General features: G+C 42.1%; 1 protein-coding gene across 5 annotated transcripts in view; it reads left to right on the forward strand.

Annotated features, from left to right (window-relative positions):
• The window catches only part of FANCD2 (FA complementation group D2), a 2923540-nt gene that overhangs the window by 1513572 nt on the left and 1385560 nt on the right, over positions 1-24408 (forward strand). For 3 of the 5 annotated variants that reach the window (XM_069644087.1, XM_069644090.1, XM_069644088.1), the window contains one exon: positions 176-238. The exons of the other annotated variants lie outside the window; for them this stretch is intronic. In XM_069644087.1, the coding sequence (XP_069500188.1) occupies positions 176-238 (63 nt within the window). The remainder of the gene's footprint in view (positions 1-175; positions 239-24408) is intronic. 5 annotated transcript variants of the gene reach the window in all.

Below are 24408 nucleotides of genomic sequence, written 5' to 3' on the forward strand. Positions count from 1 at the left end.
TACACTAAAAGTGTACAAAGTAGAAGAAGGACATAAAGATATTATAAGTAGTTATAAGTAAATATGGAAACATGAAGATGTGAAAAGAAAAGGACACATTTAATAACCATGTAGAATGAAATGGATGGTACCATTAATAAAAAAAAAGGATGCCTGCATTGTATTCACTTCACAGAAACTCGGCAGCCTGGAACGACAGTGGACGGACGCAGTAGGACGAAGGGAGATTACATCAAAAGTGAGTGGAGTTCATTTTTGTGTATGTGTGTGTATTTTTTGGTATGTGGTGCAGAAATAATAATTTCTTTCTGTTATTTTGACTCAGAAATGGCTAGTACTTTGGAGTGGCTGGAGGAGTATTTTCCGCATGGGGAAATGTCTGAAGACAGCGGCAATAATGGTTCACATTGCACTACATATGCAAAATAATGAGCAGTATTTTATAGGCATTGAACATAAGTATTATTTTATAGACCAGGAAAGAGAAGAATGGCAACAAACGAGACAGAAGAAGATAGGATAAAAAGAATTGAGCAGAAAATTGACATATTGAACGAGAATTTTAAAAGTTTACGGGAGTTTGTGGAGGAAAAGCTTGTTACCATTGCCCCACCTGTACCTGCCCTGCTTCTCCATTCCGTAGTGAACCTTCCCCAAACCTTCAAGAGGAAAATAGACGTTGTGACGAAATATCCACCCCTTCTTCCCCTCACAAATCGTATCCTCATAACCAGCTCGTGTTGAATCCTAATTCCCCCATATTTGTGTCAGTGTCAGCTTCCCCTGCTATTTCTTTGGGTGAAGTGTGAGAGTGTGTATTTGGTATGTTTTTGTACAGTACTTGTAGTGAAAGAGTTTGCGTTTTTTAAAAAGACGTACAATGTTCGCGAACAGCGCGCCTGTTCGACCTAACCGTAAGGAATGGAATGTGGGTGCTGTAAAGGCAGTACACCTACCCTTACTAATGTCAAGTAAGATGGACTTGATGTTTGACCGCACCATCTGTTGAAGTTGTGCGTACATAAACGGAAAGGGGCGTCCTAAGGACATTATACCTCGCCGTACCGCTTGTAAACGAGATGAAACATGTTCATAGAACACACCAGATGTGCGGGATGGCTGTAAATGAGCAAAATGGGAGTGTGTGAAGGACAGTATACCTCTCCGTATCGGGTGCAGCCAAAATGGTTCCGTCCGTAGAACAGGCACGGTGGCCGGCAAGTTCGTAGGCAAACAACATGGAGGTGTCCTAAGGACACTGGACCTGTCCGTACAGTGAGCATAGCATGTATGCACATGCACAGTACAACCGTGAGTATAGCGAACATAACGCCTGTCCCTAACTGTCCGTCTCACTTGTGTCGCACTTCGAATTAGTTTAAGAACCCGAACACCGTCCGGAGGACACTTGCGCGCATGCGCACGTTTGGTACTCTGCATTTGCTGTCCAGCGGGCTCCCATGTCTGGCGCGGATGTGTTCAGGACGTCATCATGTGACCGCACCCAGGCTGAGCGTGTGGACTCATTTGCGCAGTTTGTGTGCTTCCTCAACAGTCCAAAAGGAACTTGTAGACACAAGGCAAAGTATTGTAGAGGGTACAAATATAATTTCACATATCCCAGACAATACCTGACCTTAGGAGTTGGTGTGTAAAAGTTTTGTACCGCTTTGCAGTGATGAAGACGGTCACGAGGCACACCCTTCCACCCCTACAAATGGCCACACCCCAAGCGCATCTTCATTGTCCTTCTTGCTATAGCAGATTGATGTGTACTGCCTTTACTGCTGTAGTGACCAATGGGAAACTATTCGGTATGGCTTCCATGGCTGCTGTTGGTTCATTAGCCTCTAAACCACCCCCAAACCCGCCACCACCACCACCTCCCCAAGGGCCTGCAGAGAGATATATGGGTAAGGATGTAGAGAGCAAGGAAGAAGGGGAGGAAGAGAATGAAGTGGAGGAACTCGGCACTAGGAGCACTTGCCGGGAGTCGTGGGTGTGGCGGTTGTTTATCGGAACGTACCAAAAGCATGTGTGAACCTGGTGAAGTGTAACCAGTGCGAGGTGGTGCTGAGTCGCAGAAGACTTGGTTCGTACAGTTTTGGTACGACAACCATGATGTGACACCTCACTTTGTTCCGCACTGTGGACATTTGCAAGGTGTTGCCATGTGAAGAGCGTAGTCGATTGAGTTCCTCCACAGCATCCTCTGTGTCCGATCCTCACACCAGAAGAGACACTCCTGTGGAGGAGCGCCTCCCTCCAGCTGCCTCAAAAGCCATTTGCAATGCTGTTGACCCTTACCTTTCGAAGGTGACAATAGTGTGTACGTATTGTGACGCAGTACTCTGCAGGGGGGAGAGTTTTTGAAGTGCTTTTGATGCTACGGTCATAGAGCACCAGAAGATCTGCTCCTTACCTAAATGAAGCTCACCCTATATCTTTCTCTGTTCACTTGCCCTTTCTTATCCCCATGGCTGATGTCCCTTCCTTACCCTCCTTTGGCCTCTTCTCCTAGTGTGTCGTGTGCTGTGAAGCAATCAACGTGAAAACAACAAAAAGTAGAGAAAAGGCTCTTTTAAGAGCCGCCTTTCTCAGTTTAAAGATAGAACTATGAGGTGACGGTCGTAGGACCCCCGCGGAGTGGTGGAAAAGTTTGCTGACAGTCATAGGGGAAAAAAGGAAGGGTGCAAGCGGAGCAAACACAATGAAGTGTACGCTGGGAGTAAGTGGTGGCTCTGAAAAGAGCCTTTGGATGGTGTGTTGTGTGGGTTAAAAACTGTGGATTGGAGAAAACGGATTGTCAGATAGGTTAGTGTGAATTTAAAAGAGGTCGCAATGCATTTTGTACATTGCGAAGAAAAATCTGATTCCCAGCATATGTGAGGTGGACTCCATCTCTGCGGAAAATGAAAGAGCTGCGAAACAAAATGTTTTCATTGTAGAAGGAGGACATTCCAACATCTCTTAAAAAGGCACAAACAGCCTTATTCACAGTGAGGTACCAGGTCCAGCCATCTCATGCCACGCACGCCATGCCAGTGCACTTCCACTTGAAGAAATCCGAGATCTGCAGATAAACTGCAGCTTTCTGCATGCACCTTCAACCAATGTATCCATGAGTCTCCCAAAATCCCGATAATCTGTTTTCGAGCATGGAAAGCCATGGCTGTGTGGTCTCCTGCCAGGGAGAAGACCGTCTTACTAAAGTGCACCCTTCAGAACACACCTACTGAACCTTATGGACCAATCCATAGCTCCACTCATTCTCATTTGCATGCATCTCCACCCCTGAATAGCCGTTGGTGATATGCGCTGGCTGCATAGTACCGCCATGTTCGCGGACATGTTTAGGGTCAGAGCGTGACGATGGTACATTAAAGTGTTATTCCCCTTTTTCCCCTTTAAGGTGGGCTCTGAAAATAGCTGTTTTTTTATTGTTGGCCAGATACCGTACAGACATCTGTTATTTTATTTATTTTGTTGTATTTTTTGTCCTTGCTTTACTCCTACAACCATTACAGAACCTTCTCTAAAGCAAGCCTTACGTTCCAAAAGAACATCGCATTTCCCAAAGAAGATAGCGCAACACCATCTGCTTCAAAATAATCTGCATTACTTCAAGCAATGTTATCATGGCAGCAGAAAAATATACCAGCTCGTAACATGAATGCACGCATACCGCGATTGATGATACACCTCCCAATACTTTGATCTGGACAGAAAACCGAATTGTTGTCCCATTTTACTCTAGGGAGTAAAGCGGAATAAATTACTTTCGTTGTTGGGAAGATGGTCATGAGTGCTTCAACCAACTGTGCCAAATCTGCCAACAAAGTACGTGAACTCACGTACCCCACATGGGAAGCACCGTAGTGCAAAATGACCACATGAGGAGTGATCATTGTACGCATGTCTCTGCAAACTTGCAGAATTGCTGCAGCATTGGCATCAGTGTCAGCGCTCCACACCACATCCACTCCTCTCACATCGAAATGGTGTGCCACATGTCTACTCTCGGCATAGTGTTGTAAGCCATGCACAAATATGTCTCCAAGCACCAAAACCCTGACCCTCTGCACCTCTGCCATCTTCAGTGTACGCACCGTCTTTCGACACAAAAGAGTAATGTGAACATCTGATTGGCTGATGCCTACAGTTGCTGTAGAAACCTGTATGTGACGCGCCCTACCTGCGGACAAGCGTTGCCTATGTGTGGCACGTAACTCTTACACAGTCCTTCCACCCTTTCCACAGCGTTAGCAAGTCGAGTCCCTCATTGGACAAAACTAAGCAGTCACACAACCATCCACTATTCACATTGAATATCTCTAATTGTAACTCCGTCATCAACATTGCGCACTTCAAAATTGCTGTCTATGATTCTGAATGGAAGTCGCATATCATTGCAAAGCACCTACTTCACAAGCTACTGTGCAAGTATTGCGAATTTCTACGTACAGCTCCATGCATGTGCACATGCATGAGTATAGAGTACAGGTATGTATATTTTAATCAGAGAACATGAGCAACCCTTATGATTTAATTTGGACAAATTAATGCCGCTAAATGTGCATAGGCAATACATACCAACGCTCCCCCCTTTAAGTGCAAGATGTCCGATTTATCATTGACAAATCACACGACTGCTTACTGTCTTCCGCATAACCTATACACACGTTGCAAGCATGCCTATATAGGGCGGAACTCAATTTTGTATGTGAAAATGGCAGAGTTGTGTACTGTGTACGGCCTAAAGTAATGCTACTTGCAATGTAATCGTATGAGAAAAGTAAGCGCTCCCAATATCTTTGGTGACAACTCCCTCTGAGGGTCCCCGATTTCTCGCCATCGTGCTTTTAATTTGCAAGTAGAACATTTTGCCCCATCTACTACTGTGCCCTATCGCTTACAAACCTCTCTCCTATACATGGAACACTGTAAAATACAAGGCATTTCCATAAACTTAAAATTGTTAGCAATTTTGAAGGACTTCAAGTACCATATTGCAAATACCATGCAAAGACTGCACAGAGTGAAGTGAAATGCACACATGCAGTGGTTTGAAATATGAAAATAGAATGCTGTGACGAAAAAAGCACAATTAATGTGTGCAGTATCATCACTGTTGTAAACACACAAAGTAATTGTTTTTGGTTTTTTGCACCGAAGTGAAGACTACTCTCCTGAGAATCAATAGCATCTACACTGCAGACGACATATCCGAATAAACCTGGTTATTTTGCAATGAAAAGTAAGTACAGTACTACCTTTATATTGTAACTACTCCTCAAAGAGGCTGTGTGGGTTATTTGTTTAATTTGGGCACCAAAGCAAACATTGATTTCTAAACCATTCTACCTACAAATATCGATTTATTGAACAAAGGATAACAGGCAGAATGGCTCACAAATCCCTGTGTGTTTGGAACTGAAATAACATACGTTATCCTTAGAAGGTTAGATTTAGAAAATAGGTTGCTGGTTCAAGTTTATGGCATTTTGTTTATTAATAATGGTTCTCGAGCCCACTTTATACTCTCTTCTGAAGCACATTGTTGTAGTATGCAAATAGTAAAGTAGCCTTACCAAATAATTGCAAGAGTCCAATGCACATTGACACACCATGACAAAGAGCTTCCCCATCAGACTCATGCACACAGCAAACATTCATTGGACAACAGACCAAAGTATACCTTTTTTTTTCAACAGACACCAAAGAATGCCTACCAAAAAGCAACTCCGTAGAAAGGAACGCAAAAGTAGAGCAAATAAAAATAAAAGTGCCCAATGTAAGCAGCCACCTGTTGAGTTTGTAGAGAATGTTGGAACAAACCAGCTAATGCAGCTGGCTAGCAAAACAAAGGAAGTCTCAACTACCGAAACTTTACCTCCTCCATCAAAATGTGTCACAAAACACAAAAATGTTGTCAAAAAAACGACTACCAGTACAGCTAACAATGCTCCTAACAATCCTGATAGTGTAACAAGAACGCATAGTAAAAAAAAAAGTATTTTATCAAAAATGTTTCGCCACGGAGTCCTTCAAAATCTACTAAAAAGAGGACCGAAATCATTCTCGCCCCTTAAAGCCTACCGTAGAAAGTTAATCCTACAACCTCTCGTGGACCGTGCAATCCTTCTCAAAAGGAAGTGTTAAATAGAATGAAAGCACTAACAAAACTAAGTACTAAACTACAAAAGAAGCTCAGCAATAAACTGAATGTCAACAAAAATAATTTCTTACATGTTTGTGGTGGTGAATGGAGTCACACAACAACCACAGAACCATATTCTAATGAAGAAGCATACAAACAAAATCAAACAAACACAATTGCCATCCATAGCAGTGGACGAGGGTATGAGAAAATCAATACTACCATCATGGCACAAGAAACACAGCTTACAAATGTTTTCCCTGAAAACTCAGAATTACCTCTTGATTCAGCAGAACCACACAGTCCAGTATACAAATGGCCGTTCACATCAATGTGTACCATTTCAAACAAAGCGTTCAAATCTTTACGTCAGTTCCTCAATCAATATGTAAAAGGTAAAGACAAAAGTAAAATGAAAGTGCTGCAAAATATGGATATTTGTCCAGTGCGGAAATACACAGGACTAAAAGGACATTCATTAGCCTGCATTTCTGGACCTATTTGCAAAAGCACCTTCTATGTTATCAAAAGGATATCAATACATCATTCCAATGTAAGAAGTCTAGTGTATAAAATATATTATGCAAAAAGTCCAGCTTCAGAATTAGGCAACTTAAATACCACTCTTCTGCATGGTACACCCAAATACTTACAAGAAGAAATTGGCCGTATTCAGAGAAAGTATTTTGGAAGTGAGAGCCACTTACAAAATGCAACAGTTTTAGAACATAGTAGCAACAATTCAGCACATAGCAACCTTCTATTACACACATACAGAAAAGAAATAGTAAAATTTAAAAGGTCATCGGCTGAAGTGCCAAACCGTGTGTGTGTGTGTGTGTGTGTGTGTTGCCGCAGAACGTTTTACAGAAGGAACACAGAAAATGTGGACATAACATACAAAATAGAAGACAATGAAGATTCTAAATGGTTTGAATTAGCTCTCTACCTTTTAGCAGAAAACAAATATGAACTAACTGAACGCCTAATATGTTGCCGTTACTGTACTACAAAATTAGACAACCACCACACTCCTTCACATGTTATTACAAATAATTTGGAATATTTTCCATTCCCAAAAATCCTGCAACTGCTCAATTTGTATGAGAGCACAATAATTCAAACAGTTCACCCATTTCAAGCAATTATACGCCTTCATCCAAAAACAGCAAAATGACCTTCCTCTGATTTGGTGAAAGGCATTCGTGGCAAAGTAGTTTATTTGCCATTAGATCTAACGGAAAATGTACACACTCTAGGAGTGGAACGTTCAATAGAGCATTCTTTAATAGTCTTGGTAAATGGAGTACCAACAAAGGATAAAAAAATTTGGCAACAATTAGTGGACCTACACAAAGTTAGGCAAGCATTGCAATATCTAAAAGATTATAATGAGTACCGCAAGGAAATAAATCATGATGAAAGCTTAAGGGAAACAACTGAAATAATTCAAGAGCCATCAGAAACTGGAGAATTTGAACTTCTGGATCCTGCTACAGTATCCACTATTTTGGACCATTACACAATTCATCCATTGCATTCCAATGAAAGCATAGATGATGCACTGGAAACTTACCAAATGCGACAAACCAAAGGGTCACCAATGAGTATATGGGGAAAAAAGTATAGAAGCACGTGCTTTTCCACTGCTATTTCCTACTGGCAAAGGTGGAAGATACGATGATAGACCCACTCAGATTGGGGCATCAGAATATCGTTCATTACGAATATATTCGCAAGATCCCAGATTTAGACAAAATGTGGAATACATATTCCACCTACTCTATGGAAGTGAATACGCAACACTGTTACGGATTTGCACACATTCTTAAATCTGGTACCCACTTTCAAAATGTGTCAGCTACACAGTTAATACAAACAGCACAGGAAAATGATGAGGTTTTACAATCAAGTATAACAAATTTGTTTGAAAACATTCGTGGTACAAAGGAATACTGGTTCCGACGGCACAGAGACGTGCGTTGTATGATCAGAAACCTTGGATCACCAACTTGGTTTGTTACGCTAAGTTGTGCCGAATATGCATGGAAAGATTTACATGAGTTCCTACGCATAGCAAACAGCAACAAAAACAACATAGATATATTAACACGTGGAAAACTTTGCTCTCTAGATCCAGTTAATGTGTCAAGATATTTCCATCATCGTTTCATTGCCATGCTACACTTTATTTGCAATGAAACTGTTCCTCCCCTTGGAGAAATGCAACACTTCTTTTGGAGAAAAGAATATCAAGCGAGAGGAGCACCACATATTCACATGCTGTTATTGATCAAAGGTGCACCGAAATTTGGTCACGACAGTGACAGCACTGTTTTGCAGTGTATCCAAAAATATGTCACTTGTGAAATCCCTTCTCAACAGACACATAGTGAGCTGCATGGGCAGATTTTACAATTTCAAAGGCACAAATATTGTCGCCGCAAATACAAAAACAAAGGTAAATACTACACCAAATGTCGCTTTGGATACCCTAGACCAGTTACAGAAACAGGTGAAGTAAACAACTTCATGTCTTCAGTTCGACATAGTGTTAAATGTAAATCACCTAAGAACACGTATTACATAAAAAGAAGGGAAGAATCAAAATATATCAATGATTACAATGCAATTATTGCCCTCTTATGGAATGCAAACATAGATGTGCAGTACATTGCAGACAATTCAACTGCTGTTGCACGATATGTTACAGCCTACTTAATAAAAGCAGAAAAAACAGAGCTTCAAGACCTCTGGGATGACCAAGCATCAGACAAAACATTATTACAGAAATTGTACAGCCTAGGCATAAAAATGCTCTCTCATAGAGAATGTGGCACCTATGAAGCAGCAGATAGTTTAACTGGTACTGCTTTGTATGGAAAATCAGACAACATAGTATGGCTCAGTCTTGGTCCTGCAAAATCTAGAAAAAGAGTGCTAAAATCATATGAGGACATAGAAACTATTGCCAGAAATGATCCCAACAGCCAAGACATTCTAAAAAACTATTTACTGGACACATACTATTCGAACAGGAGTAGCACTCTTGAATGCATGTGTCTATACCACATAGCTCCAAAGTTTGCATACAAAAATAATGTAAAACCTGATGAAATCAAACGTAGATATAGAGTGACCGATTGTGAAGGTAGCTTAGTAAAACTTACCAAACAAAGCTTAATTAATCATGTAAAATTGTCATTAAAAAGTCCTCAACAGAAAGAACTATATTACATGTCTCTGTTACAACTTTTCAAACCATGGAGAAAAGAGGAAGACATAATAGATAACTATGACTGCGATGAAGATGCTTTCAAAGCAAATGAAAGCGCCATCACCGATGTAAACTTTACGCAGTACAAAACAATGTTACACAATGAGCAGCAACAGGAAGAAGAACTTCAGGCCCAACTAGATAAGGACTCTTTCGACAGTAGTCAACATTCTGTAACAGGAAGTCAAGAACCACTAGGACAACCACTCAAAGCAAATGAGGCTGAAGTAGCTATGGCAGAAGTAGAAAACACCATGTATCAGTATCAAGAAGATAAAGAAGACTTAAATGTACAACAAGCAAAACTTAACAACGATCAGCGTACCATTTTTGAAGAAGTAACAAAACAAATTGTACATGGTGTACAACACGAAAATAAAGGATGTACCTGCCAAAATTACAAACCTATACTGTTGTACGTCAGTGGTGAAGCTGGATCAGGGAAAACATTCTTAATCAAAATCATCAGCAAATTCCTTCAACAATTGACAAACTGTCAGCTGTTGTAAAGGCCTCCACAGGTTTAGCTGCTTACAACATAGGCAGTGTCACTTTTCACCGATTACTACTGCTTCCAGTAGAGCATCAAAATAAATTAGACTACTACCAACTTTCTGCAGAAGCTGCAATGAAATTACGCAGAGTATTGAAACAAATGAAAATGTTACTGATAGATGAAGTGAGCATGGTCTCCAACCTAATGTTGGCTTTTTTTAAAACTTTTTTTTTATTCAAACCATTGTTTATTAGTTCGATCAACAAACTTTTACAACTTTTAACATTATATAATATTCCATATTATACATTTGATAATTTCAATTAGCCTCCTCATTTTCTTACAAATCTTTCATTTTCATACATTATACAATTTAATATAAATTATATAGTAAGCAATTAAAAACTCTTTCGTATGCTATGCACCATATGGCAAGTTATTTATCAGCATATATACTTACATTGGAAACATGGATAGTATAGTGCATCCTTTGTTAGTACTTCGTTTATCCACTTAAATGTCATTTAGCAGATTTGTGAGAACTTCAGGATAACATGGGCATAACCCATCCTGTATAGAAGAGCATATATAAAAAATAAGAGCGTACACTCACAAAGCAGACAAAGCAACAGACAATTGCCGCTTGCTCAGGAGCAAACAGTACACTTAGTGTGGTAGTTACAACAAATCCTAATCCACCCCCTTGATATTTAGATACCTAGTCTCAAGTTCTTGGTTTATGATTAAAAGTCTGCACAGGGACAATATAAGACCCGTTCTGGTCCCCCACATGCAGTCTATCCAAAGCCATTCCCTATTAGCCTCAGAACCTACACCATCTGTGTCAATTGATAATATACGCATTGCCTCAAAATGTGGACAAAATATCACTAGATGTTTCAGAGTTTCTATGATAGATCCATCATTGCAGAACCTGCATCCCGACACCTTGTCAGATTTCAGGAGAAGGTTCCAACTACCAATTCTTTCTAGAGTTAATGATTGGTTCATTTTAAACCTAAAGTTAAACTTCCCTAGCTTTATTACAAGGAAATTGAATTACATAAGGTTTATAAGGACGTCTTGAAGTGCTAAAAAGCGCAGCTTCCTTATATCCCTTAAGTTCAGCTATTCCACTTAACGTTTTACACCTATCATGCTCAAAGATACGCAGCTTAACATAATTTGGTCTAAATTCCAGATCAGATAGTTTGAGTGCAATTTCGTCTAGTAAATGGACCATTTGTGCGTAGTAAACTGTGATGGAAGATCGTTCAGAGGCAATCATTAGTGGTCCAAGAGCTTCATATAAGCAATTGTCTGGCGGATATAGCATTCCAGCAAAGTTAGACAATAACCGCCAGTTGTAGTGTGCAGACAGAGCAGTGAGACCGAATTCCTGCCTTATTATCATATTGGGAGTGGATCTAGCCAAGCGCAATGCCCCCTTCCATATATGACCTTGTAGTTGGTCAAGGGGCAAGAAAGCTGTTAATATTCACAAGAGACATATCCAAAGCGAAGAGGAGCACAGATTCCACTTTCAATATATAAGTAGGGGCAACAATGAGAATTTGCAGAACTTGATATAAACCATCCGCATTTGAGTGGAAAGAGGAGCCACTTTCTTGTTCAGTACCTCTTTCCACATTTCCAAGGAGTTGGAATCAGTTATTGTGTAACCAAGATAGCGAATGGCAGGTACTATGGTTATGGGAAAGTTTTCAATTTTCCAATTTTGAGTAGTACGTTTTCTCTTGAAGTTCCTAAAAACCACAATGTGAGATTTTTCTACATTCTATTTTAGATTGTGGTTTTGACAGTAGGAAGCAAACAAATCTAGTTTAATTTGGATGCCTTTAGGAGTACGATCGAAGATGACTATGTCATCGGCAAAAGCTAGCCATTGTATTTTTAAATGACCAAGCCTTGCCGGATAAGAAATCTGATTGTTCCAAATGTCATTGATGCCACATAAGTAGAGAGTGAAAAGCGTGGCTGCTAGGTTGCATCCTTGCTTCACACCAACCTCAATCCTTATCGGATTTGTTGTTGCACCTTCATTGTTCACTCTTACAAGGTAGGTGGTATTTGCATGAAGCTTGGATATCAACTGTATAATGTACTCGGGGATATTCATGGCAGCCATTTTCTTCCAAAGCAGTGTACGTATGACGCAATCAAACGCAGATGTAAGGTCGATTGATGCCATGTACAAGGGACCGGAATTCCGTACTTTGGTTTTCGCTAGCAGATGCGCCATAATTGTTGCATTAGGGGCAGGGCCCATCCTTGCCCGAAAACCAATTTGGTACCTGGATGGTATCCCAAGCTGCCCAATCACTACTTGTAGTTCTCCCAAAAGCAAACCAGCAAAAACGTTCGTAGCAGTATCAATTAGCGCAATAGGTCGAAAGTTACCGGGATCAGATCTTACACCTTTTTTGTATATTGGTACAATGATAGAGTTTAGCCAAGAAGGGGGGGTGTCAGCGCTTAGGAGGATGTTATCAAACAGTTGTTTAAAGATCTGAGCCCGCATAGCTGGCTGCCGTTTGAGAACACAGGGAGGAATCCCATCAGGGCCTGCTGCTTTTGAGTATTTTAGTCCAATTATCGTATTTTCTATACTGCACACTGACCATGGAGAGAAGGACGAAGTGGCTAAATTGGCCCATTTAAACTCGATGTTTGCAAAAACTGGAGGGAGAGAGAATTTTTTTCAAAGAATATCTTCCAGACATGTGCAGAGATCATAGATGACTGATTAGTCGGGAGTACAGTAGTACCAGCCCTAAGCAAGGCCCATGTAGATCGTCTATCCCTGTGGCAGAGTGTACTAAACATTTGTTGGTTTGTCAGATTGTGAATAAAGTGTTTGTGATTTCTACATTTGTTTCGATAGGTATTCAGAATCCTTTTCTTTTCCATCGCATAGTCCCCCCTCGCGGGAGGGTTTTTGCGAAGTTCGCGAAGCGCCCTGTTCTTAGTTCTCTTAGCTTCAAGAATTATGTTAGAATTTGGAGTGGTGGTTCCTATGGAATGGTAATTAGTATTTAGCCGCAAGGAATTTATTACCTCAGTTATGACTCTGGATAAGCCGTCGAGTTCATGGTTTGGCAAGGCTTGCTTATGGTGAGTATCCAAGTAGTGCACAAGGCATGCAGAGATCATATCGTTTGCCTTGTCACAGAGATTAGTGGACCATCGGATTGACAATCCAGGTCGATCCCCTTCAAGCAACAATTGCTGCTGGTCCTTAAGTAATACTGGCACATCTACTTCCAGATTCAAATGAATCATATAATGGTCGCTGCAGCCAGGGTCATGGATTTCAATGTTGCTGGATATAGACTGCAGGCCCCGAGATACAGCAAAGTAATCAATACAGGTGGAGCTGCCTCCTCTCCTCCATATATGACACCCATCGCTGATCCCAAAAGGGAGAATATCAAGTTCCCAGGATGCCAGATACTCTTTCCACAACTGCCCTCTATATACCGCTTGCTGGGTGGCCTCACAAAACACACTACTGAATTTAGGTTTCATACAATATGCATTGAAATCCCCTCCTAAAACTATATCACAAGTAGGATATGCTGATAAAATTCATCAAACAGGGTATCTAGCTCTTGAAAAGCAAGCGGTAGCTTAAGAGCTGCAGGATTGTGATATAGACATACAAAAAGCATTGGAGGCGACTGTTGAGCACTATCAATACAGCCAGCGTTGCTAATGCGTGAAAAAAACATCTAACACAAGTACATTCAAGTTGGTGTTTAAGCATGTTGCTAAACCACAATGCGGCCTACCAGCTAGGCCGTGTTTCGCTTTTAGTTGGTGGACAGTGTAACCAGGCAACAAGAGATTGTGCTCGCACATAGTTTCTTGGCATAACATAATATCACATTCCATGCCTACATGAGCACTGCTAAACCATGAATTTAAGTTTCTAAACCCACATGAATTCCAAGATAGAATTGATAAGGTAAGGGGCTCGTTAGTGGGGAGTGTTATCCATTCCTGGGTTTAGAGTATTATGTAAAGCAGCTAACCATGACAAGTCCTTACTAGTATTAGATAAGCCTACTAGTTGAGCAATTACTTCCGCATTTACCCCGCTTTGTGCATCACCCGAGGTTAAATTAGGCAATTGCGAGGAGTTGGGCACCAGAGGAGTTTCATTGAATGAGATGGCATCATCGATGGAATCAAAGGGGTGCAACATCAGGCCAATATAGCGCAGCTCTTCTGAATATTGTGAGAGCAAGTTGGTAATAATGGCCGATTGCACCTTACAAATCATACGATGGTTCTAGATTGGCGGCAATGTAATCCACTGAATGTCAGTCGTACGCAATGTGTGAAGAGCAGGAATTCTACCAAAGGCTTGCAATAATGCAGATCGATTCAGTCGCTTTATGCCATTTTTATCTGAGATGATTTCCCATCCTATGATAGTTGTGGAGTATTTACCCATTTCTTCCATCACTTCAAAGTCCCCCAGAATGGATTGGAGATAGGCCCCGCTGCCTTTGCTTTGCATCCTCTCCCTTTAAACCTTGCGAGAGTGAAAGCTTCTTTTCAGACCCAGGGTAGTGGGGCTGCTGCAGCTCATTATTGGATGTGAAGGCCCTAAGATCTTGTTCAGTGCCCAGCTCAGTCTCACTAGGAGGGCATGGAGTTTCAGCCACCTTTCCTACTTGAGTGATTTTGTTGTCAATAGATTTAAAGAAATTAGATAATTGAGTCTGAGAAGACGAGTGCACTTTCTCGTTGGTAAGGGAGTTCGTCTGCAGGGTTGGCAATTTTTTAGAGTTATTTTTGGAGAGAATTTCTCCAGGGTCCAGGACACTTTTAGGAGTTTTCAATTCATCCGAAACCATCAATGCTCCAGCTTCGTTACCCTTAACAATTTTTTTTTAGTTTTTTCGTTTAACTTGCCTTGTACAACTGATTCAATATGAGAAGTTTGGGTCGCTTTTTTTCCGTCCTCTTTCCTTTTCAGAGCTCTGAAGAAAAGTCTCTTTTCCCTCCTTGAGATGAAGGTGCTCTCTGCATTAGGCAGGGGACTAGCAGCAGTAGGTGCAATGCAATCAACAGAAGAGTCAGTTTGGGCATTTACATCTAGCAATGTGGTTAGTGCTGAGGGACTGTCGGGATGGAATGTCTGACCCCCCTCTGTGCTGCCAATAGGATCCCCTAACTTCTCTTCTCCAGGTCCAGATTGTAGAAAAAATAGGACCTGTTCCAACTTCTCAGCATGTGAAGCAACTTACAAACATAGTTGGGCGTGCGTGAGAATTTTGCAAGAGTTGTCGGGCCTTGTGGCAAGCACAGTTTGAGCAAAAGATTGGGGAAATGAGTAAGTAGCACATGGACCATTCATGACTTGGGATCCATTCAGAGGGGCAACTAGCTCATTTGTTTGCGTAGTCACGGAGATCTTACAGGGCACATCCATTTTCAACAGCTGATGCTCCTCTGGTTCTCGTCTAAGACTGTCAGCAAATATTAAGCCCTCCAGTTTATTGATTTTTATAAGGATTTCTGTCAGGACAGACTTGCAGTCTCTTAGCTCATAATGCGTGTATTCATGGCCACGATCTAATAGATTAAGTATTCGTGTTAGTACAGGATAGGATGCTTTAAGGGATTGCATATCCTCTGTAGGTTCTACAATGTCAAATCCCAAAGGATGATTCGATAATTTTTTAGCTGGCGGGTACAAGGGATCTAGGCCAGGCTTTATAGTGCCACTTGGAGCTGGAGTTGGCGAGGAAGGACATGAACTAGAAGCGGGAAAGTTGAATGGCAAGGTTATGTGCGAAGGAGGTGCTGGAGAAATGTTTAGGTCCTCCATATTTACCACATCTTTACAATGAATCACATCTTTTCAAGAGCAGCGAGTACGACCGGGGCTAGTATAGAATTATCCGAGGGTGAGGAGGGAATCTCATCAATTTAACGGTCAGGGGCAGGAGGTACAACATCCATAAGCATGCTGAGAAAGCTTTTACCGGATGTCTTTGGAGAAAGCTTACTTGGATGGAGATCAGAAACAATAGAAGCAGACTCATTTGTTGCCACTGCTGGTGCTTGTGCACGCGCATAAGAGAATGCTACCTCATGCCTTACCAGGTCCTGGTCAGTAACAGGACCCCAAGATGCCGCATAACCGGTGCCTTCACGAGGCACAAGCTCATTGCTCCTCCCGGAGCACTTTGACATCGACGTGCATTTGTTTTTCTGGATTTTTTTTCGTATTTACAGGTTTGGGAGAAGATGTTTTCAGAGCGCGACCACTACGCAAACATAAAACCATTTAAGCCTATCGTGCTGAATGCTAACAGAATAGCCTCCAACCCCTACAGAATACACAACTTTCACCCATGTAAATTTCAAGGAAGAAACGCAACCTGACAAGGGACTGTGCTCCCGTGCTCACCACCTCACCGCCTAACAGCCCAACAGCCACTTGGAGCCCACTTTGATGCACGTGCATTAAGCAGGAAGTTGGAGTTGGCTGGGGGAAGTGCGAGGAGGGAGGGGGCGGAGCTAATCAGGGAGTGACTGCAAGAGAAGAACAGAGAAGGCTACAGTTACCCTTCAGAACATAAAGATATGCACAAGCACACACAACCCATACAAGAAGCCCCGGCAAAAGTTTCCAAACAAATTCAAATTCAAAGAAAGATCTTTTCAGGAAATGAAATCAAGAGTCCAATTACTTGGTAAAGTGTCCAATACGGCGTTTCGCCGACAAGATGCTTCCTCTTGCGCACAGTGCTTGTAGAAGAAGCAATTTGCTGCTTGAAAACAGTCTACTGCAAGCCAGCAAGTCTGGGCAGCCCAACAGCCACTTGGAGCCCACTTTGATGCACGCGCGCGTGTATTAAGTAGGAAGTTGGAGTTGGCTGGGGGCGGTGCGAGGAGGGAGGGGGCTGAGCCAATCAGGGAGTGATTGGTAAAGTGTCCAATACAGTGTTTCGCCGACAAGATACTTCCTCTTGCGCACAGCGCTTGTAGAAGAAGCAATTTGCTGCTTGAAAACAGTCTACTGCAAATCTTGGCTTTGATTCATCTCAGATTGCAAGAAGTACTTAAAAGTAACAACGAAGAACGCATCATTTTCGGAGATCTTCTACAGTTGACACCAGTGAAAGGTGAACCGATTTTTAAAACCTTAGGCCACAAACTGTGCCGGAAAACTGTTTGTAGCATAGGTAATGTTAACCTTTGGCAACATTTCCAATATAGAGAATTAACTGAGAATATGCGGCAATCTGCAGATCTCACTTATGCCAACATCTTAAAAAGTAGTATTAGAGTTGGTGTATTAATGCAAGAAGCACAAGTTGTATTGAAAAACCGGCACATACATGCACTTTATGGCGACAATGCATGTGCAACTGATGTTATGGAACAAATAGTGCACACAAATGTCAATTGTATGGCCTTAATGCCAACTCTTGCAAGCTGTTTCAAATTCAATGAAACAATGTTAAATAAAGCAATGCAACCAGTACTGGAAATTAGCGCCACAGACAAACTAGAGACGTACATGGTATGACAGTACCCATGTGTGAGCAAGCCACAACAAGACTAAATAGTTTAGAAAATTCAATCTCCAACACAGCTGGGTTGGAAAAAATATTGAAATTATCCTTAAATTGTAGAGTAATGCTTAAACGTAACCTTGACATAGAGCAAGGGCTAGTTAATGGAGCAATAGGCACAGTTGTTGGCTTTCAATCATACCCATGTGATAGCAACATTCATTTTGTCAATATTCGCTTTGATAAAGTTTCAGAAGTGAAAAGGATAGGGCGCTCAATTGCTCGATTCCTCCTCTTCAAAAACATGTATGTACGTAGAGAGCAATTTTCTCTGACTCTTGCATATGCTGTTACCATTCATAAATCCCAAAGTCTTACCTTAGACAAAGCATTGATAGATATAGGAAACAGTCTTTAAGGAAAGCATGAGCTACATAGCATTATCACGCTTACGTACACTTGACAGTCTATTGCTAATGAACTTTGCAAGTAAAGTCAAAGCTGATATTCCTTGCATTCTAGAATACAATAGATTGCGTTAACTGTACACCCCTCATCTGAAACAATACCCTGTTCCAGATAAAGTAAAACGTGGTAAAAGAAAACTGAATGAAACAGAAATGCAACAGAATCAAACAGCAAATTCCGGAAAGAAAAGAAAAGAAAAGCTAAAGTTTCATCAATTGCCGCAAACATGGAAGAACCTATTAGGGAATGTAAACCAGGGACGTCGGCAAAGAAGCAACAGAAATTCTGAAAAATGCACTCAGATACAGAACTTGCTGGACCATTCAAATTTGCAAATGAAAGAGGGGTAAGTTGCTATGCAAATGTAGCAATGAATATTCTATTTCAATTACCACCAATTGTTAACAATATTTACCTGCACAGTACAGACCAATTGTGTTTGCAAATGTTAGTGCTGCATAGAAATGCAACAAGCAATCCTGACAACACATACATACAGTGTTCATGGAGTAATGCAACAATTGGACGACTGTGCTGGAATGGTGAGATTCACTATGAACTCACAAGATCCACAAGAATTTCTAATGTACATACTATTAGTATTGGAAAACAAAAGCATACCTGTGAATGAAATCTTCCAGATTTCGCACATGTGGAAACATACATGCACTCTTTGTAGCAAAGTGATACAGGAAGAAATCCCAAATGAGCGATTTTTGTATGTTTCCATACCAAATCGTGAGAGCAATCAATTTCAGCAACTTGTAGAAAATGCAAACCATGGCAGATTATGTACTATTTGCAATTCAGACAATCGCTCCACCTTACTGATACAATCACATAGTGCCTACATAATACTTATGCTTCTACGTTATAATGCAGATGGTACCAAAAACAACTGCAAACTGACTGGATCCACACACGGTCAAGTGTCACTTGGAAAGAAAACCTTTACAACAGTAGGTATAATCTACCATGCAGGAGCTACAACCAATGCAGGTCACTACACTGCATACATTTTAAAAAATTGTGGATGGTTCGAATGTAATGATAACACCATTACTCTAAAGCAGACATTGCCAGCTAATCTTACAAATGCGTATTTAATGTTGTTAAAGCCAAAATTTACGAAATAATGTGTACTTCAAGATTTTTAAGAAAAGGTATATGAAAAACTACAAACAGTTAGAATACGCCAACAGGTATCTAACTACGCAAGAGGATGTAAGAATGACACAAATAAATGAATATCACAGATTGTTGGGAACAAATGCACAGGTAGAATACGCCTACAGTTATCTAACTGCTGTTAAAAATCGGCAGGAAGGCAACAAACAGCATTAATGTGAAAGATGAAAGTAACAGGATATAACAACAACACAAATGAATGAATATCACAAAGCTCTAGGAAAAAAAAACACAGTTAGAATACGCCTAGAGGTAGCTAACTGTTGGTAAAAATCGGCAGGAAGGCAACAAACATAACATTAATCAGAAAGATGAAGGAAACACTCATAGGAAACAAGGAAGTAGTTGGTACCATGGTAAATGAAGGTTTTTTTTTTTAATCCTACAAGTATTTTTTTTTCCCCAGACCCAAGTGTTGGAAAAGCAAACACAGAAACTGAGCGCAATGCACAGTACACTGGTTTGTAAACCAAATATGAGGGTCAAAAATAAAGGTAAACTGTCTATTAAGCAATGTAGTACATTTTCAAACAATGCAAAGACTAACCTACCTGTTTCTTTTATCACAGAAATGGAAAAAGGGATACTTCCGCCAAGTACGATCAGCAATTCAAAATTTTATGTGGATTCTGAACAAAGTAAGGAGTAAGTATATTGCCAGTCATTTTCTACACATGCGAATCTACACGTCTAATCTATGGTACTAATATGCTGCACTGCCTGTAGGCTGGCCCTTGCATCTTCGGTGTGTAACCTACCACCTACGACTTACGACCAAGGTACAAGGAGTATAGTTCCTAGCCACAACCATCGCTGCATAGCAAAACCATGGTCCTTGTAAATTAGCTACTTATAAATTTACTTTCCGGACCATCATCTGCAGCCATGCAGGCAAGGCACTAGGGCATCCACACAACTAGCACATTACACCACACCCATATTCACTTGTAACTCCACTGCTCATGACTTCAGTCTTGGGTGCATGGCCTTTGGGCATGCAGTCAAGGGTCTGGGTCCTGGCCAGAAAGACCACAGCATATCGGAACCATTGTGCCTTGCCATTTTACTATGTACAAACTTGGTTTTGGGAGCATGGCCTTTGGCCATACTCCCAAAATGCTACGCCCTCCCCACAATCATCTTAATGATGTTGCATAGTACAAGTGTACCAATAACTGTGATATGGTACACTAGTTTGTAGCCACAGGTGAGTTTGAGGCCATAGCATTATGAATGTATGGGAATACAGTATTTAAAACGCATAGTTACTTACAACTGCAGTGCTTATTACTTTGTTCAAATACTGGCACTTTGTTCAACATCCTGGGCACTACTACCACACCATATGACATCCATTGTGGCATATAAGTACACTAAGAACAAATGTACTTTTGGGGGCATGGCCTTTGGCCATGTACCCATGATTGCAGCCCCTCCCCACAGCCGCCAGAGTGATGCACTACCACACCACACCATATCGTATCCAATTTTCCTTGTATGTACCCTACATATAACTGTGCTGTTGGGTGCATGGCTTGCGGCCATGCACTCATGACTGCAGACTCTCCCCACAGCCACCCGACTGATGTTCAATACTAGGGGGGTGTCTGTAGCTCTGAAATGCTGCACTGTTTGTGCGTAGGGTCTAAAACTTTAGGTGTATGGCCTTACATTTCAATATATGGTTGTGAAGTCTCTTACAACTCCAATCCTTTCACGTTTCCTGTTGGGTGCATGCTTGGGTGTATGGCATACAGAGTGCAACCATGCACCCAAAAGGACACATCTTGTCCACAACCACCACACTACATGAAACCCATGTGGGCTTGTAAGTGAAGAGGTTATAGCTTTGTTGTTGGGGGCATGGCCTTACGCCTTGCACCCAAGAGTACACACACTCCCCACAACCAGACAACCGATACACATTAGTAAGGGGGTATCCATGGGTGTGAAATGCTGAAGTGTTGGTGGCCAGGGCCTAGAGTTTTGGAAGTAAGGCCTTCGGCCGACGGCCATGCATCTAAGACTGGCCACAACCATTGTAGCATGTGACACCCATGGCGGCGTACTATTGAATATACTAATAGCCATAGGAAATAGTAATGCAATCATGGCATGTTGTCAATTTTAATGTTCGCTGCCACTACGCATGTCCTTACAACAGTTACAAGTTCCCTGTGCACTGGACGGACTTAAATACTGCCCTTATTGGACCCCTCATTTTCTGTACGTACAAGGTGGGCATAGGAAATACATCATGAAGAGATTATAACTGTTATTGATTGCATGGCCTTTGGCCATGCACCCAAGAATGCAGGGTCTCTCCACAACCACCTCAGTGATGTGTGGTAGTGGGGGGTTTTCTATAGGTGTGCTTCTGGCCAGAGTCTTCACTCCTAGCTGTATGTCCATAGATCTTACATGGGATGGGTGTGCAGTGGCTTCCACGTCTAGTACTTATAACTTTGTTCTTGGGTGCATGGCCTCTGGCCATACACCCAAGACTGCACGCACTCCCCACAACTTGCCAATAGAAACGCAATACTACGGGTATATCCATGGGTGTGACATGCTGCGGTGGTTATGGCCAGGCCGACGGCCATGCATCTGAGACTCTAGGCCCTGGCCACAACCACTGTAGCATGTGCCACCCATGGCGGCGTACTACTAAATATAATAATAGCCATCGGGAAAGGTAATGCAATCACGGCATGTTGTCAATTTCAATGTTGGCTACCACTACGCGTGTGCTTTCAACAGTTAGAAGTTTCCTGTCCACGGCATGGACTGAAGTGCTATTGTTATTACACCCCTCATTTTCTGTGCGTACAAGCTGTACATGGAAAGTACATCATGAAGACCGACCCCCAGAACAAATGCATTGCTCACCCATGTCTTACTGTCTGAACCTTTCCCAACGGTCTGTGACACAGCAAAATAGTTTTATAAATGGAGCATGTGTACGCTGGTTGTTGCTCCGCTTTCGGCGGATCCAAGATGTCGGGCGCATCCAAACAATCTGACGCAGAACACATCTCGCAGCAGCCAATGGGCAGAGACGTTGCGTGTCCGCGGTCATGACGCCTGTTAGGCAGAAACCTGTGCAGTTCCCTTAGGGACCACTGCAAAAAGTTTAAGACTACAGGTGTTATTGGTAGCAGTCTGTACCACCCAGATTTACCTGGTCTAGCTGTGGCTGAGCAGTCAGACTTCTCTCAAGAAGAGTTAGACAGTATATAGAGTATACACATTAGGTACAAAGAGACAGTAGCACAAGCAAACACTGACCAGAGCTTTGGTATAAAGGTATATAATTATTTATTTCAAAACACACTTGTAAAAATACACTGGCACTAATATGTCAAGCAAGTTCAAACACAGTCACTAGAAATATATACACCTCCCTGATTAAATTATTCGACAATTCTAAGTTAAGACACCACTTATTTGCAAAACAGAGGTGAGTGCGTAACCTTAGATGGCACTCCAATAATTCAGTTTAAAAATTAAAAAAGGAGAGAAAAGGCAGAAATAGGAAAACACCCAATACCAACACTTTTTAAAGAACCACAGCAAGTCAAGAAAGGCAGGGTCTACTGTAGATCAAAAAGTTCATAGGCCAGGCCCACTCTTGGAGAGAGCAAGGCGGAATGTGCCCAAGATCGCACATTTGAAGTACACTTTAAAAGTCTTTGCAGATAGTTCAAAAAGGAGTTAGATCAGTTCAGAAAAGCTAGTTAACAGGTCCGAGGTCACCCCAGGATAGAGAGTCAAGGATTTACGGGACACCTTGAACAGTCTGTTGCAAGGGAGACCAGGCGGGACACAGTACCTGAAATGGTGAGAAAGCTCCAGCGGGGCAGTTGTTCCTGGCAGCGGGTGCAAGTCGGTGCTTCGTCCATGGGAAGAGAAGATCTCGACGTGGAGGAAAGCTGGAGGTCGTTGCACTGCCAGGGAAGAAACCAGCCGCGGAGTTTCCCTGTTAAAAGGTACTACCCTTTTATTCGCGGTAGTGGTGAAGCTTGGCTATCCGGCCGCCGGTGTGCTTGGCACGGGCGATTCAACCACGAGACGATCCGGGAAGGCGAAAAAGGGCAAACTGGTTAACCCCACCAGCTCAAAGGAAGAAGACTCTCCTGGAGGAAGATATTCTCTGTCGTTGGGAAGTGGTGAGTTCGGTTCCACAGGGCTCCACCGGTTGTGTCGTCGTTGCAGGTCAGCTCAGCTTCTCCCTCTTCGGATTCTTTAGGTCCTGTGGCGACTTCTGAAGTTCCAGTCCCCAAAGCCCTACTTTTATGCTGAAAACCCCCATTCATCAGTCCTAGCTGTCGATCAAACATGCTAGGTGGTGAGCCGGGCGCCTCACCACTGGGCCAATCACACAAGAGTGCGACTTGAGTTGCCGAGGCAACTCAGTCCAGAGTGCCTATTCCCCCCTCCTACACATCCTGTGGACCCAGACCGAGTGGCACCACTTTTGGAGCCTTCTGTGAAGAACAAAGGGCTCGACTTGGGTTGGAGTTACAGAGGCGAACACAAATGCCATTTTAAAACCGAGTTCTGGCAAAAAGACCCAACCGGGGAATAAATATTAAATAACCCGGCGGTATCTTTAACATTACACCAAAAAAAGTCGTGCGTTTAAAATGAATGGGAAAATCTCATAGGAAATATTCCGGTCGAATATTTTGCGTGGTAACCACTGCCACCAGCCAGAAACTCGACAAGGGGGGACTGGACAGTGCCCCCTTGAAAAAAAGACCCAGGGGTAATCGAATTACCCCTACCAGTACTTCCACAATATGATGGTTTGTACTGGTTCTGTTCACAATTTAAGACTAGTAAAGTCAATGGTGACTTTACATGTCTGGGAGACAGTAGTCAGTCCCAGGGTATGGAGTCTATGTTTGGGGGTCACTATGATACCCCTGGGTTACTGCACTGAGGGTGTTGTGTAACCCACATACCAAAAACACATGAAGCCCTATGGAGTAAAAGAGCCCATAAAACACATTACAAAGTCAAGGGACATTCTCAAATCATGTCTAAGAGTGGGATAAAAAGAGTCTCACTCTTAGCAGGAGAAAAAAATGAACCCCAAAAATCCAGCAAAGCTGCTGGGGGACTCACTAGGTTTGGGAAATTAGCCTTTACAGAGAATTCTCCCCAACAACGCCAGCCCCTTAGCCAATCGGTATCTTGTCCGTGGACCGAACAGGGAAGTGTGACCACGAAGCAGACATAGATAGCACTAATTTTT

The sequence above is a fragment of the Ambystoma mexicanum genome, chromosome 2p (genome assembly GCF_040938575.1).
Source record: "Ambystoma mexicanum isolate Mex_15411 chromosome 2p, UKY_AmexF1_1, whole genome shotgun sequence".
Lineage (NCBI taxonomy): Eukaryota > Metazoa > Chordata > Amphibia > Caudata > Ambystomatidae > Ambystoma > Ambystoma mexicanum.